Genomic DNA, 15150 nt, shown 5'->3' with positions numbered 1-15150 from the left:
CTGTGGGCACCAGGCATGCACATGCTATGTATACACGCAGGCAAAACACTCATACGCATAAAATAAGTAAGTCTTATAAAAATCTTTTTAAACCAAGAGAGGGCATGTTTGATTTGGATGGCTTTTCCCACAGGCCCAGATGGGCCGAGAGCAGAGGAGCAGGAAAAAGAAAGTAACAATCAAGGCCTGTTTCAATACAGCGCACTGCAAAAGCTGCTGCTTTAGCCTCATGTCATGTGGTCCATCGTCACTGGGCATCTACGACATGTCAGGCCTGTGGTTCACGCTGGGTGGAGGCCTCACTGGGAACTTGCCCCTGAGTCCCAGAGACAGATCAAGGGGCAGGGACAGCAGAGACCTAATGAAACCAGGAGGAATGACATGGAAAGACACTGAGAAACTGTCCAGGTTTGAGAAGGAAGGACTTCCAGGCCACGCACAGAGCTTGTACAGTGGTTGCAAGTTCTGAAAGAGCCACCGCTCTCACGTCCTGCCTCCCTACCATGGTCCCAGAGATCATCTGTCCTTGGCCCCCATTCCCACCTCCCGCGTCCCTCACTGTGAGAGCAGGTGGTCATCACAGGAAATAAGAGCCGTTATCCTCCAGTCTTATGTGAAGATAATGAATTAATCATATAAAGCCTTCAGAACACAGCCTGTCACGAAGCATCATGAGCTATTGCTATTTACAACCAACCCCTGACAGAGGCCATAGGCCAGTGACACCCAGCACGTGACGGGGTTCTAGAGAAGACAGTTCTACCAGAGACTTCTCTTCTACTTTTCTTAGTTTTCCCCCCAGTGGTCAATGCTAAAATAAGGAAGAGAAGTTAAACATCTTGGTTTGACTTTTTGGTGTTGTTTTGGGGAAGAGGGGATATTTTGTTTGTTTGTTTGTTTTTTTGTGGGTCTGTATATAATCCCAGATCTCCTGGAAACCATATAGACCAGGCTAGCCTAGAACTCATAGAGATCACTTGCTCCTGCCTCTCAAAGACTGGCATTAAAGGCATGTGCCACCTTGCCCGGCCTTGTTTTTTTGGGGGGGACAGGATCTCATGTAGTCCAGGTTGGCATGATCATCCAACGTCAGCCTTCGGAGTTCTGCAATTACAGGTATGAGCCACCATACCCCAACTAACATTACTTCATAAAAGATAAAGATCTCTAATAGAAAGGAGACCTTACCTTTGCTGAGTTATTTCTGGATTGACTTGTTTTTCATAGAAACAGCCACCGATGTGGGTCAACTGAGTGCTGATACCCGCTGGCTATGGTGGGTGCTACACATGAACACTCTTGCTGGCATGGCCCTAACAGCTCCTACCCATCCCTTCTACTTGAGTGATTACTTAGCAACACAAAACCACCGACCTCTCTACCTTCAGACCTATCAATCCCACTGCGACAAATACATTTGTTTATTTGCTATAAATTATTTGTTGACTGTAATGATTTTCCCAGGGAATCTACATATAACAGGGGAAGTTGGAAGCAACCCCACACCCACCCAGATTCTAAAAGCAGGGAATTAAAAATGGGAAGGCAGCTTCAACTGTAAAAGTGGTGAGTATGAGCTACATGGAAAACAGTAGGGAGCAGCGAGCTCTGGCCTCCTCTCACCGTGTGTGTGTGTGTGTGTGTGTGTGTGTGTGTGTGTGTGTGTGTGTGTGTGTGATCACACACACGTACACACAGTTTACTGGCCTCCAACTTTCCCATTTCACACTCTAAAGGGCACTTATCTTCTGAGCAGCTGCCACAGCTGCCCCCTGCCCTGGACTGTGAACTCAGGAGGAGAGAGATTTAGCAGCTCAGTGTTTAAAATAGAAATGGGGACATAACACATGTTCTGAACACATCTCGAAATGAACGTTACATGAAATCAGTGTTGAAAACAAAGCATAATGACAGAGATTATAGACACCCCCAAAACATTCAAGAGTGCGCGGCGACAGGATCACGCCGGGCACGGCTCTGCCCAAGCGAGAGTGGGCAGTGCCGACGTACTGTACCGGGGCCACTGTAACCAATACCACAGTCAAGGATGGAGGCTAAACAGAAACTTAGGTCCTCACAATTCTGGAGGCTAGAAGTCCAGAGTCAAGGGATGCTTCGGCTGTTTCTTCCACTGCCTCTCTCCTTGACAGACCATCTTACTCCAAGGTCTTCTCTGAGACCCCCACTGGGTCACCCCTGGGGTCACACACACCTACTAGGTCACTGGCAGAGAGCTCTGTCTGGTATGTCCCAGGCATGGTGATCCACTCAGATGGTAGACTCTTCCTTCTTTGAGATGTCTGTTGTGGGCTGTTGGGGACCAGGGTTGGGGGTGTCCAGGAGAGCTGCAGATAGTCTTTGAGGCTTCAAGGGTGTGCTGAGGGTCTCTGAGAGGTCAGGACCGGTCGTCGTCGTCGTCGTCGAAGGTACTTCTGCCTCAGTCAAGTCTGTGGCAGACAGAGGCCACCGGAATGCTGCCCCAAAGGTTGAGGAAGAGCTCTCTGGAGTGGCAGGTGACCAACGAGTCCCTGGAAAGACTGGAGGTAGAGTAGAGGACCCAGGAGAGACCGGAGACCCTGCTGAGGGCTCAGGAGGCTGAGAGGCCCCAGGTTCCCCTAGAAATGTACCCTCTGACTCCAGCGGAGGTGAGGAGGAGGTGTGGGCTCCTGGTGGGCCTGGGAATACAGTCTGCACATCGGACAGGTTTGCTCTCAAAAGCAGCTGCAGGAGCTGGAATGTGGGCCTTGCAGGTGATGCTGATGGGGGCCCTGGGCAGGAGCTACAGTTGGCAGGGACTCCAGTGTCTCCACGGAGGCTCCGAGCATCTTTGCCAAGGTCTCCATGAGGGGAGGGTTGCTGCCTTTCTCTTGGAGGAAAGAGGGAATCTAGACAGAGGTGGAGAAACAGGGTCACAAGGGTTCATTGTAGCTGACATGAGCCATTCTGGGGATAGACACCCTACCCCATCCTCACACCTGGTGAGGACCACAGTGGGCTGCCTCCGACCTCCATGGATGGAAGGCTGAAGAGAAACCATGAATGGAAGAGGGCAGTTCACTAAAGCGGCCCTCCAAGTAACTTTTGGAGAGCACATGACTCTGCTTGTCTCCTCTTTGGGTCTTGGTGTCCCACATGGAGGAGTGCCAGAGATCAAAGGATAAGGAAAGAGAGAGTCTAATGCTGGGCCTCTGTTTTCCCACTTGTAAAATGGGCATCCCAACAGACTGGGGGTCAGATGCAAAACGACAGAGATGTCTTAGCCTAAACACTCATGCTAGCTGTGGACTGTGGGTGTCGTGGTAGGCCAAGTTGGGTGCACCCATGATAGCAGATGTATATCACTCTGCTGTGGGGTGTTACCAGTGTGGAAGATGGATCTGTGGAGCCAGAGGATACAGGAATGCTCTGTGTTCCACTATGAAGCTATAGTTATCCAAAAATATGCAATCTTTTTTTTTTTTTTTTTTTTTTTTTTTGAGACAGGATCTTTCTATGTCCTGGAACTTAGTGTATAAACCTGGCTGACCTTGAACTCACAGAGATCCGCCTGCCTTCTGGAACTAAAGGTTTGTGCCACCTATCCCGGCAAATTTGAACTATCGATCCCTCTGCCTTAGGATTATAGGCATGCACCTCTCCACCTGATTGATGGAGACCGAGGCAGGGTTTCATGCACACAAGACAAATGCAGTGAATTAGACTCAACTGCCATCACCGAGTGAAGGAGTAAATGAATAACCGTCTCAGCCTACCACCTCGCACACTGCAGGGCTGTGGGCCACAGAGGAAAGGAAGCAAAAATGAAATAACCAGTGACAAGCGAAGGAGGAATGAACCTTCAGAGAGGTTCAACCCAGGGGAGGTGGGTGCGGCTGCGCCCACTGGTATACTCTGAAAGTCCTCTAGAGGGCGACCGCACAGAGCCGAAAACCATGGAGTCCTGAGATTTAAACGTGTGAACTGGGTGGTATGTGAATTTTGTCTTAAGGAAATTACTATTTTTATTACCCTGTGTGTGTGTGTGTGTCTTTGTGTGTGTGTGTGTGTGTGTGTGTGTGTGTGTGTGTGTGTGTGTATGTGTGTGTGTGCGCGCGCGCGCGTGCCACAGCACACGTGTGGAATTCAGAAGACAACTTGAAAAAGTCAGTTTTCTCCTTCCACCATGTGTGTGGATGGGGACCAAATTGGGTCATCGGGCTTTCGGCGGCAAGAGCCTTTACTTGCTGATCCGTTCCACCAGCCTCCTCTGTCCTTTCTAAGTCCCATCCTCTTTCAATGAAATGGTGGCGTTCCCTTTACAGAGCTATGGGACAGGAATGGGGTGTGGTGAGCAGAACCGACAGTGTGTTCTGGGAAAGGAAACTGGCTCAGCACGTCTCTTCTTTGGGTCCTAGTTTCCTCACTCTGGAATACATGGTGTGCCAGAGAGCAAGGGATGAGGGAAGAGAGAGTCCAGTACCGCCAATTAGAAACTTTCTTCCCCCAGGCTCTACGACTCCATCTGGAAAACAGAGATAAGAGAGAATGCCTTTGGGCCTGGCATTCCTGCTGATTGCTCAATGGGTGTTACAGGTGATGCTCAGCAGCTGACGGGCGTGCTGGCGACAGAGTTTCTGGAAAGCTGAGGCCATGAGACCTAGCCACTGTAGAAGAGCATGTGGTGGGTAAAAGCAAGCATGATCCAAGTCCCCGGTGGTCCCCGGCACTATTTCCAGTCCTAAACCTCCCTGGAGCAGACCACATCCTGGCATGCCTTTGGGAGGCCAAAGATGTGAAACAGACATTTCCCAGGAAGCAATGTCATCCACAAGACAGTGGGGAAAGAAGTACATCATCATTCTAGAAGTTGAAAATACGTAAAGAAGACACATCTCTGCACAGAGTAAACTGGAAAAATTAAAATTCTCAACAGTTTTGGAGACTATGGGAACCATCTGCATCATTGTGCTTCCTCGAAGCTTCTTCAGGACCAGGATATGGAAATGTGTTGTGGGAGACCCCGATCTACTCCTGACTCAGTTGCCCCTATTGTCAACCACACAGTCCTGACACAACCCACAAGATTTGAATAAAAATGTTGACCCAGTATTTTCCACAGGAGGTACATTACAGGTGCATGGAAGGAAGGAAGAGACATGGAGAGAGGGAAGAAAGGAGGCCCAGAGAAACAAGTATACACGAAAGAAGGGAGTGAGGGACCGGGAGGGAAAGAGGGAGGGAACTCAATGAACTGGGAAGGTAGGAGGTAGGAAAACCAGCTCAAGAGAATACAGCTCCCCCTTATCCAAAGTTTTCTTTTCTGACACTTCAGTTATCATGATCAATTGCTGTCCTTAAACAGTAAATAGAAATTTTCAGAAGCAAACAACTCACATATTTTAAATCGTGTGTCCTATGAGTAGCATGATGATCTACAGCATCCCCTCTGTCTTGCCCAGGCTGTGACTTACACGTTGTCCAGTGTGTCCACACTGTCTGTGCTACCCGTCAGTCAGTCAGTCACTTAGGGACCTCTCTGTCCAGTGTGTCCACACCGTCTGGGCTACCCTTCAGTCAGTCATTCACTTAGGGACCTCCCTGACAGTGCTCTCATGTAGGGTTTAATTCCATCCACAGCTTGAGATACCATTTGAAGTCTCACGGATAAGGGGATCTTGCTTAAGCAGCCAGCTGTGGGCCACATCAAGACTTCAGAGCTGTAGAAGAGAGCACTGTGTCCTGTCTGTAATGTGCAATCAAGAGCCACGTGGACTAGCCGAGTTTGCTGGCCGGGGCTGTAGTCTCAGCACTCACAAGGCTGAAGCAGGAGGTTCCTTAAATCCAAGAACTTAAGGCCAGCCTGGGCAGCATAAAACTCCTGTCTCAAAAAAGGGGTGAGGCTGGGGATGGCTTGAGGCACAGCACTAGCCTTGCCTGCAGAGGACTCTGAACTTGACCCATAGCACCACACACAGGCAAAAGAAAGCGGGGGAGGGCCAGGCAATACAACACATTTGGTATTTCCGAGTAAGTAGCCCAGAAGCAGCAGCCTGCCAAACTGTGTGACCTGGAGCAAACCATGCTGTCTGAGCCCGGGTCACCTTGGCAGCCCTTTCTAAGGCCTATGTCTCTGAGAAGTTCTGCAGGGGGAGATGGTGGGGAAAGCTTAGGCTCAGGGCCTGCTTACCTAGGCAGGAGGGATCAGTACAGACCGGCTGGCAAGGGACCTTTTCACAGCTCACCTCTCCCAGCTGAAGAAGCAGAAAGACACCGTGAGGAAGCCCAGAGTACCCTGTTCGCCTGGGGCAGAGCTCTCCAGGGCCTCTTGTACCAGTAGTGGGACACACAGAAAAGTGTTGGGTAGAGGTCGAAAAGCCTGGGCCCTGGTCTGGATGACAGGTAATGCCAACCATGGCAAGATACCTTCATCTGGACTTCCAGAGAGGGATGGGTGTCCAGAGGCAAAGGTGAAAGTGGACAGCAGGATGGGCAGATTAGCTCGGGGCCCCATGTGTGGCACGGACGTGTGTGGCACGGAGGCCTGGCTGGCAGCCCCAGGCCCTCAGGCCAGCTCACCTGGCAGATGCACCGGGTACAGGGCTCGTCATCCAAGGTGAACACCTGACCATTCACTACCTTTCTCCCTTCAAAGTTACAGTCTGCAGAGTCAGAGAAGACAGGATGATGAGATGCAGGTCACCTGGGAGACTTGGGTCTGGGTGGCTTTTCCCACTCACCATGGCACACAGGGCAGCACTCGCCATCCGGGTGGAAGGGGTAGGTACAGGTGATGGGACAGTCCACAGGTGAACAGGCCACCGAGCCCAGCTGTAGAACACAGGATGCACATGGCCCCTGAGGACATTAACTGAGGACAGCTAATATAATGCTAGGGAAAGCCCAGGGCTCCCAGCAAGGCAGACCCATCTAGGCAGCCATATTGGCCATCCATGGTAGGATGGGGGTTGAGGGGTGACATTTTCTCAACTAGGGTCCTTCCTAACTTCTCAAGAACAAGGCCTGACTTCATCCATGAGGTCACTTGACAATAGTGACCCACTGAAACATGCAGAATTATCCAGGAAAGCTGGGCAGCAAAAAAAAAAACAAAAACAAAAACAAAACAAAACAAACAAACAAACAAAAAACTAACAAACAAAAAAAAAAAAAAAACGAGGGAGAGCTGGGCTGTGGCTCAGTGGTAAAGTGAGTTCCATCTGCAGCATTGTAACAAAAACAAAGAAACTCAGAGAAAGGACCAAGAAGCAACATTTCCCAAAGCACATGGCTGAGAATGTACAGGGACAGTGGGCAGCGGGTTCCTCAGAGGCCACAGAGATGTTTACCCTGCGTTTCCCAATCCATTTGTTGACCTTGTACCTTTTCACACATAACCAGCTCTGAGGCTCACTGACACCCAACAGACACACCGCCACGGTACACAGCAGCTCTAGCCAAGCATTAACTTATCAGCATGATAAGCGATGGGACTTTTGTCCTTCATTCTCCAAACATGAAAATTGAGCGTGCACTAACCTAACAGGTTTTCTAGAACGAGCAGTGGGCTGCCTGGCCCTGGGGTGTCCCTGGCATGTAAGTGTGATCCAGGAGTGTGAATACTAAGGTTCAGTGTCTGGCCCTTCGACCAGTCATGAACTCATGAGCAAATGACTTGGTCTCTGAAGTCTGGGTCTCTCATGCAGAAATGATGAGATTCACTGAGTTTGGCAACCCAGAAAGCAAGAATACTGGACCAGCCAGAGTTTTTAAATGATTCCCTGACCCCAGCTAAAGAATCATGCTAGACAGGCTGTGGGAAGACGGCTTTCACCAGGACCAACAGTGAGCCTTCTCTGGGGTTCAGGAGCTGATACTGGGGGTCGGGATCCGAATAGGTGGTGCATACCAGACAGATGCAGCTCAGACAGGGGTCCAGCACTGATGGGAAGGTCTCGTTGTTGTAGAAGATTCTACCTGTGTAGGTGCAGCCTGCCAAACAGAGCACGTGGTGAGCAGCAGCCAGAAGGGTGAGGAGCAGTGAGTGGCCAGGTGCCTGGCCAGGGCAAAGGTTGGAAGTTTATCTGAATAGCAAGGGTCAGGCCCTGTACCTCCCCAGAGGTTAGGCAAGCAATAAGCATCCTTGGAATGGGTCCTGGCTGCTTACTATGTCTGGATTAGGTAAGGAGGACATTACAGAATCTTGCTTCAATGTCTTCATAACAGGGGCGGGGTGTCACTGAGGAACTTGGGGTGGGACAGGCAGATAACTCATGAGACTCAAGGTGGTGCTGGAGACACACAAGGTTTCTGTCCCTCTCCAGAGTAAACTGACAAAAATCCCACCTCTCCAAACCAGTCCTCCCATATCCCCCATTCCTGATGTCTCCAAAGACTCCAAGTGCATGAGGCCACTTGGATGAAATTGTTCACATACTGGTAAGTACTAAAGCACATGGTAGCACAAGCCTGTGAATTCCAATAGTCAGGAGCTGAGGCAGGAACAGGGAATTCCAGAACAGCCTGGGCTAAAAAGCAAATTCTAGGTCAAGTTAGGTTACATAGTGAGACCTGACTCAAAAGAAAAAAAGTGTAATATATATGTGTGTGTGTGTGTGTGTGTGTGTGTGTGTTTAATTATATATATTTATGTGTAATATACAATTATATATTATTACAATATAATAGATTATATAAATACAAGTACATATATTTAATATATAAATACAATATATATAATTGCATATATATGTGTAATAAAAGCAGGTGAAACAGTAAGAAAATATTTTCATTTTTCTTTCATTGGTTTTGTTGTTGTTTGTTTGTCTGTACTTGGAGTGCAGGTTTGGAGCCCAGAGTCTCCTGTACTCTAGGCAAGCCCTTTCCCACTGAACTGTACTCTCCAACAGAGCATGGCTCATTTTATCTTGTTGTTTGAGACTGACTCTTGCTATCTGGCCCAGGCTTCATCCTCCTGCCTCTCTCCCAAGTACTGGGGCTCGAGGCATGTGCGAACAAGCCCAGCCCTTAGGGGGAGATTTTTTTTTTTTTTTTAAAGAACAAAACACGTATACCACACACACATCTCTCAAAAGGTGCGCACATCACAAACAGGGACTAGAAATACATAACCACAGGGACGACAGTGGTACATGGGCCTTTTTAAATGTAGCCTTGCTTTATAGCTTTTCTATGACAAATTTAATTTTGAAATAGTGGAAAAGGTCAAAATTTCTGTGGAATCTAGCCTTGTTGGTGTTTTTTCTCACTGGCCCAGTTTTCCAGGTCTGGTTCCTATGCCAGCCCATGAGGACTGTAAGCTGGGAATTTGCATACGTGGGTCCAGCATTGAAGCCTGGCCTTCGGCCACTTCGCTTCTCTGAGCTGTGGGTGCCGAGCAGGGTGCCAGGAGAGGGAGAGAGCTGAGGTTCCCATGGTGCTCAGTGAGGAGGGGCCTGAGGCAAGGCCAGCAGGGCCTCCAGGAGCCCTGAGAATTGCTGTCGAGGGTGAGGTAGGGCCTCGCCAGGGTTACCTGCTGAACAGTCAGGACAGCACTGTCCAGGAATCCGGATGGGGTGAGGGCACGAGTCCACGCAGTCTGTCCTGTGGCAGCTCACAGAGCCGTTTGCCTGAAGGAAGAAGGAACTTCACCAAGGCTTGAGACAGCAGGGCCTGCTTCCCCACACCAAAGACAAGACAATGCCGCCCACTGTCTGTGGCTTGCCCCCAAGGATGCCAGGATGAGGCTGGGGAATGGTGGGTCCTCCCCACCCTTCCCCCATGCCAATGAGGACCAGCTGCTTAGCACAGGTGATCGAATCTTCAAGAAGGTTTTGCCTATCTCAAGAGAGGGAAGTCAGAGCTGGGATTCTGTCCCCTCTGCTTCCTATCCTATCCCTCAGCAGCAGCTGACGCCATACCATCACCCCCTCCACATTCTTCTCAGCATTTCCCTGGAAGCCTGGCTCACCCCAAACCTATAGAGAACAATAAAATCTTATTTTTATAGAAAACTATTCCACCGGAAATGCCTATTTCAGAAGACCAAAATGCCATACGAGGATTCTTCCCTTTCTCTCTTTCTCCCCTCTCCTCTTAAGAATTTGAACATTTATCCGGGCGGTGGTGGCGCACGCCTTTAATCCCAGCACTCGGGAGGCAGAGCCAGGCGGATCTCTGTGAGTTCGAGGCCAGCCTGGGCTACCAAGTGAGTTCCAGGAAAGGCGCAAAGCTACACAGAGAAACCCTGTCTCGAAAAACCAAAAAAAAAAAAAAAAAAAAAAAAAGAATTTGAACATTTATGGCCTCTTATTTTACTCTCTCGTAAAATGAGTGCCAGGAGCAGTCATGAAGGAGAGCCTCAGCAGAAAGCGGCTTTTACTCTTCCTTCTCACTCCAGCAAACACGCTCAAGCTGGCATGTTATGAAGCATCCTAAACAGTCATCTGGAAATTAAGATGTGGGGCCTGGAGACCCTGCAGGACTGACAGGGGCTCCCTAATGATACCCCACCCCCGCCCTGCTTTATTTAGAGGAATAAAGCCCCCAGGAACCCAAAGCACTCAGAATGGAAAGGGAAGCCTTGTGCAGTTTCTTAATAAACAGCCATGTTTGACTTTCAAATGCACACTCTTACTTAGCTATGACAGGGTGCAGGTCAAGATAAAACATCCTGACACAAAAATGGTACCCCAGCCATCCTCTCTGAGGCCCCTGAGGCCCCCGAGGCAGACCCTCACAGCAGCAGCTCCCTGCCCAAGCAGGGTCACCCACAGCATCTAAGGCAGCCGCCAAGCTCTACTGCCCTCAACCATCCACTGAAAGCAGAACAAGTGGGTTCCAACCTGCCCAGGAGGGAGTCTAAGGCCAGGCTGGCAGTGGCCCTGCCTCTGTCGGGGAGGCAGAGGGACAGCCTGGTAAAGCAGCTGAAGGCGAGCAGGTTGTCATTCACCTGGCAGATGCATAACTCACAGGGATCACCCGGCGACCAGATCTGTCCAATTGGAAACTCAACCCCGTTGTCATCTAGAGAGCAGCCTGGCAGGAGGGGTACCAAAGGGAAAAGACACTTGGCAGAGCGCCAGCGATGGCGCTCAGTCGTAAGGCATACTCAATGGACCCACAACACCCCCAAAACAAACAGACAAAAGACAAAACACAGTAGGCAGGAATGCTCCCCAGAACTACAGTACCACCCTTTTAAAGATGAAATCCCATGCTCACAGACATACACACCACACAAACCATATACACAAACGTTTGCTTAATAGATATGCAAACTTTTACATAAACATATCAGACAGACAAACACATACATTCCCAACAAGATGGCCTATCCTCAGCCACATACTTAGGGACCCACAAACTTATACTGACAAAACACAACCCACAGACACACACAAAATACAAATGTATATTTGCATATATGCAAATGGATACACTCATACATCATACATACTGGCACACTCACAAACAGACACCCTCAGAGACAACAGGGTCACACACACTTACACAATCAAACACAGACGTTCACTGGCACAAAAAATATATACATCAAATTACACACACATCGCGGAGAACTGGTACAAACACACACAGATGAGCATTCACAGGTATATCATATAAAACGCAGATACATTCATACACAGATGCCATTCACACACCAACACTTAAAAGGCATATCCAACTATACATACTTACAGGTACACTCATACAAAGCACCCTTCTAAGGATACACACAGGCAGGCTCACTCATTAGCATACTCACACACACAAATGTACACGCTTCCATAGTCACATCTCACACACAACGCTTTATAAAACACTCGTATTCATACCACTAACACACACACACACACACACACACACACACACACACACACACACCATCAGTCCAAGCGAGGGAAGCTCAGCCTCCCCCTGTGCACTTGAGCCCTGTGTTGGGGGCCAGGCAGCCAGACCTCACCTGTGGTGGGTGGAGGCTCCCAACAGGTAAAGCAGCACTGTCCTGGGCCCAGCCACCACTCCTCCCGAGGGCACTCCAGTTCTGGACACGGTGTAAAGGAGCACTCTACCTCCCCGTTCTGGAAGAGAGACAAGAGCACACAGCAGTGAGGGCGGCTCCCCAGCCCTGGGCCACCTAGGGCTAAAGAGAAGGCTGGTGAGCAGCCATCCTCCAGACGCTCCAGTAAAAGTGAATGCCCAGGGAAGCAGGAGCAGAGAAGGGTGAGTCCTTTAGGGAGCTAAAGGAAGGTCCTGCGCTGTTCCCCCTGCCCTAGGTGAGTCTCTACCATCTCTCATCCTCCCTCTTCACCCTAGTTCCATCGAGACTCCCTCCTACTGCCCTTCACTCCCGCCCACTCCCACCCCTCTAATCTACTCGGCTCCATAGCTAGGAAACTCTCCCAGATGTCAACCTCATCATGCCACCCCACCACTCCGAGCTTTAGCGGCTCAGCCCAGTCACTGGACTGGTCTGCTGTCCAGGAGCCTTTCCCACCCGTCTGACACAGGCATCCTCCTGAGACAGAGAGGGTCCTTGGCCTCCTATGCACAGCCATGTCTGATGCACAGCTGTGAGAGCCCAGCTCCCTCCTCTGGCATCTCTGCAGCACCATCCACGGTGCAGAGCTGCCCATGGGATGGGTGGAAGAGGTCTTCCCAGAATCCTCTCTGCCCTCTACTACTTCCCTGGCCCATTTCTCCTGGGGGCACTCACCAGCTGATAAACTACTGTATAAAGACCACATCGCCCAGCCTGCTTCCAGCCGGAAGACACATCCTGAAAGCCCACCTGCTTCTGCTCCAACCAGAAGGTACAGCACCCTCAGCACCTCACCTGACTAGTCCTAGTCACCCCTCGGGTCTCCACTGTCCCTCTCTCCTCCCAAGAAGGTTTGAGGATCCTGTGCCAAGCTACAGGCTTGGCATGCCCACGTAGGCTATAGGCTGCCAGTCAGAGGAGGCTGGCACTCTTCTGGGCTGAGGGTGTGTATCCCCAGATCATAGCAAGTGCTCTACCAATACAGGATTGAAGAAGACTGACTTCATAGAGACTGTTGTAAGGCATGGGAGATCCCTACAGGGACTGCTGCCTCAGTCTCTCCTTTCGATGCATAGCAGGTTATTGTCTCCATGGCAAAGCATCTTGGGTAAATTCCTATGCTGCCCACCCAACTTCCTTCCCATCTTCCTCTGGGTCAACAGGTGCAGGAACCTCCCACCGGGTCAGCAGGTGCAGGAACCTCACAGCCTACCTGGCAGACACAGGTAGTACAGTCATCACCACCTCCACTGAACACAGCCCCGTCCGTATACCATCGGCCGTGGAAATAGCATCTCCCTGCAGGAGACAAGGGCAGTCGGGCTAGAGAAGCTAGAAGAGTGGATGGATGGGCAGGGAGGAACAAGGCAGCTGCCCCTTGCCAGAACTCAGAGTGCTTCTCAGCCTCCAAATCCTAGACCCTCCCACACACACAAGTTACCACCTAAAAACCTACAAAACCAGGTCATTACCCCAGAGGCAGCAGGAGCCCAAACAGCTACACAGTAAGAAACTAGGAGGAGCTGTGCCAGAAGATGGACAAAGAACATCTGAAGATCCTCCCCAAGGGTAACACCAGCCCCAAAGCCTGGCAAAGAGTATATTCATTCAGGTTGCCTGGGGGTTCAAGTCCCAGCTCTACATCGCAGAGCTGACTTAGAGCAAAAACTATGACTCTCTTGAAGCTACTGCTCTTCACTGTGCAATGGAACTGACAGTTCCCACCTCACAGCTTTCACACTAACTGTACAAAAAGAACTTCAAACAAACAAACAAAACAAATAAACAAAAAAACAGTCGGGTGGCGGTGGCACACCCCTTTAATCCCAGCACACAGGAGGCAGAGCCAGGCGGATCTCTGTGAGTTCAAGGCAAGCCTGGTCTACAGAGTGAGTTCCAGGACAGGCACCAAAACTACACAGAGAAACCCTGTCTCGAAAACAACAACAACAACAAATAAAAACAAAGTCAGACATGGTGTCTCATGCCTTTAGTCCCAGCACTTGGGAAGCAGAGGCAGGCAAAGCTCTATGAGTTTGAGACCAACCTGGTCTACATAGTTAGTTCCAGGACAGCCAAGGATACATAGTGAGACCCTGTCTCAAAATAAATGAAAACAAGACAAAAATATTAACAACAACAAAATCTCTTAAGTTAGAAAAAAACTGTATGCCAGGCCTGATGGCACAGCCTGTATCTCCAGCCTCATGGGAAGCTGAGGCAAGCAGAGGAACCCTCAAGGCCTGAGTTCTAGAGGGAGTCCTGGGCCATCTAGGGAAGCTAATGAGGTCCCCTCTCAAAATAAGAAGTATAAAACGGGCTGGGAATGCAGCTCGGTGAGAAAGCACTCGCCTAGCTTGCACAGCTCCCCAGGCTCAATCTCTAGTACCGTGGAAAAAAAGGAATTTAAATTCTTAATTACATTTATTAGCTGGGGGATGGGCATGATGTAGAGATGAAAGGTCAACTTGCAGAGGTCCATTCCCTCCTACCAGGCGGGTTCCAGGGATCAAACCCGGGTTATTAGGCACCTTTACCAGGTAAGCCATCCCACTGGCCCAAGATGATGTTTTAAAAGAATGCCAGTTCTGAAATCAGGATGATTTGAGTTGAAGTTCAGCCTCATCACTAACTGCTGTGTGTCTCTAGACAGTGACTTGACCTCTCTGAATCTGCTTTTTTACTAAAAGGGAGCAGGGAGCAGTACCCTCTCACTGTAACAACTCAAGGACTCAACAGACCAACAGATGGCAGGTGTCCCAAATAGCTCGGGACACATCCTGGTGGGGAACATCCCCTCTCGCTGATGAGGTCATTGTTAGACTTAACTTGGAAACTGAGAAGGAAGTGAATAAAGTATATGGGAGCTGGGGGGGATATGTTAAGACAGGCTGGCCTTTGGGGGGCATGTTCAGACAAGTTGTCCTTCAAGTGAGAGCTTTTTTAGGGGACTTATGAATGTCACAGGCAAACAGGCAGCCCCTGTGCAGTGGGGACCAAGAGAGACTAGGGTTCTGCTAGACAAGAGAGGTGTCCATTCTCAGGAGAGGGGGATGTCCCACCCCACAAGATGGCAGGCTTAGTTAGTGAGCAACTGTGGGATGCGGGTAGGCACTACTACAAGTGAGGGA

The 15150-nt window shown here is 49.9% G+C and overlaps 1 protein-coding gene across 2 annotated transcripts in view; it reads right to left on the bottom strand.

Moving 5' to 3' along the window:
* Positions 1-1805: 1805 nt before the first annotated feature.
* Positions 1806-15150, bottom strand: part of Vwce (von Willebrand factor C and EGF domains) — a 29041-nt gene continuing 15696 nt past the window's right edge. Inside the window, exons 12-20 of one of the 2 annotated variants that reach the window (XM_006993843.4) lie at positions 13233-13318; positions 11942-12059; positions 10928-11013; positions 9509-9605; positions 7886-7968; positions 6717-6807; positions 6556-6638; positions 6167-6230; positions 1806-2885 (exon numbers count right to left, since the gene is read on the bottom strand). In XM_006993843.4, the coding sequence (XP_006993905.1) occupies positions 2269-2885; positions 6167-6230; positions 6556-6638; positions 6717-6807; positions 7886-7968; positions 9509-9605; positions 10928-11013; positions 11942-12059; positions 13233-13318 (1325 nt within the window). In that variant the 3' untranslated portion in view covers positions 1806-2268. Of the gene's footprint in view, positions 2886-4227; positions 4502-6166; positions 6231-6555; positions 6639-6716; positions 6808-7885; positions 7969-9508; positions 9606-10927; positions 11014-11941; positions 12060-13232; positions 13319-15150 lie in introns of those variants that run through there. The other variant, XM_076559625.1, reaches the window with a different exon arrangement.

Source organism: Peromyscus maniculatus, chromosome 1 (genome assembly GCF_049852395.1).
Source record: "Peromyscus maniculatus bairdii isolate BWxNUB_F1_BW_parent chromosome 1, HU_Pman_BW_mat_3.1, whole genome shotgun sequence".
Classification (NCBI taxonomy): domain Eukaryota; kingdom Metazoa; phylum Chordata; class Mammalia; order Rodentia; family Cricetidae; genus Peromyscus; species Peromyscus maniculatus.
Note: the sequence above shows the minus strand (reverse complement) of the source record. Positions and strands in the feature narration are given on the sequence as shown.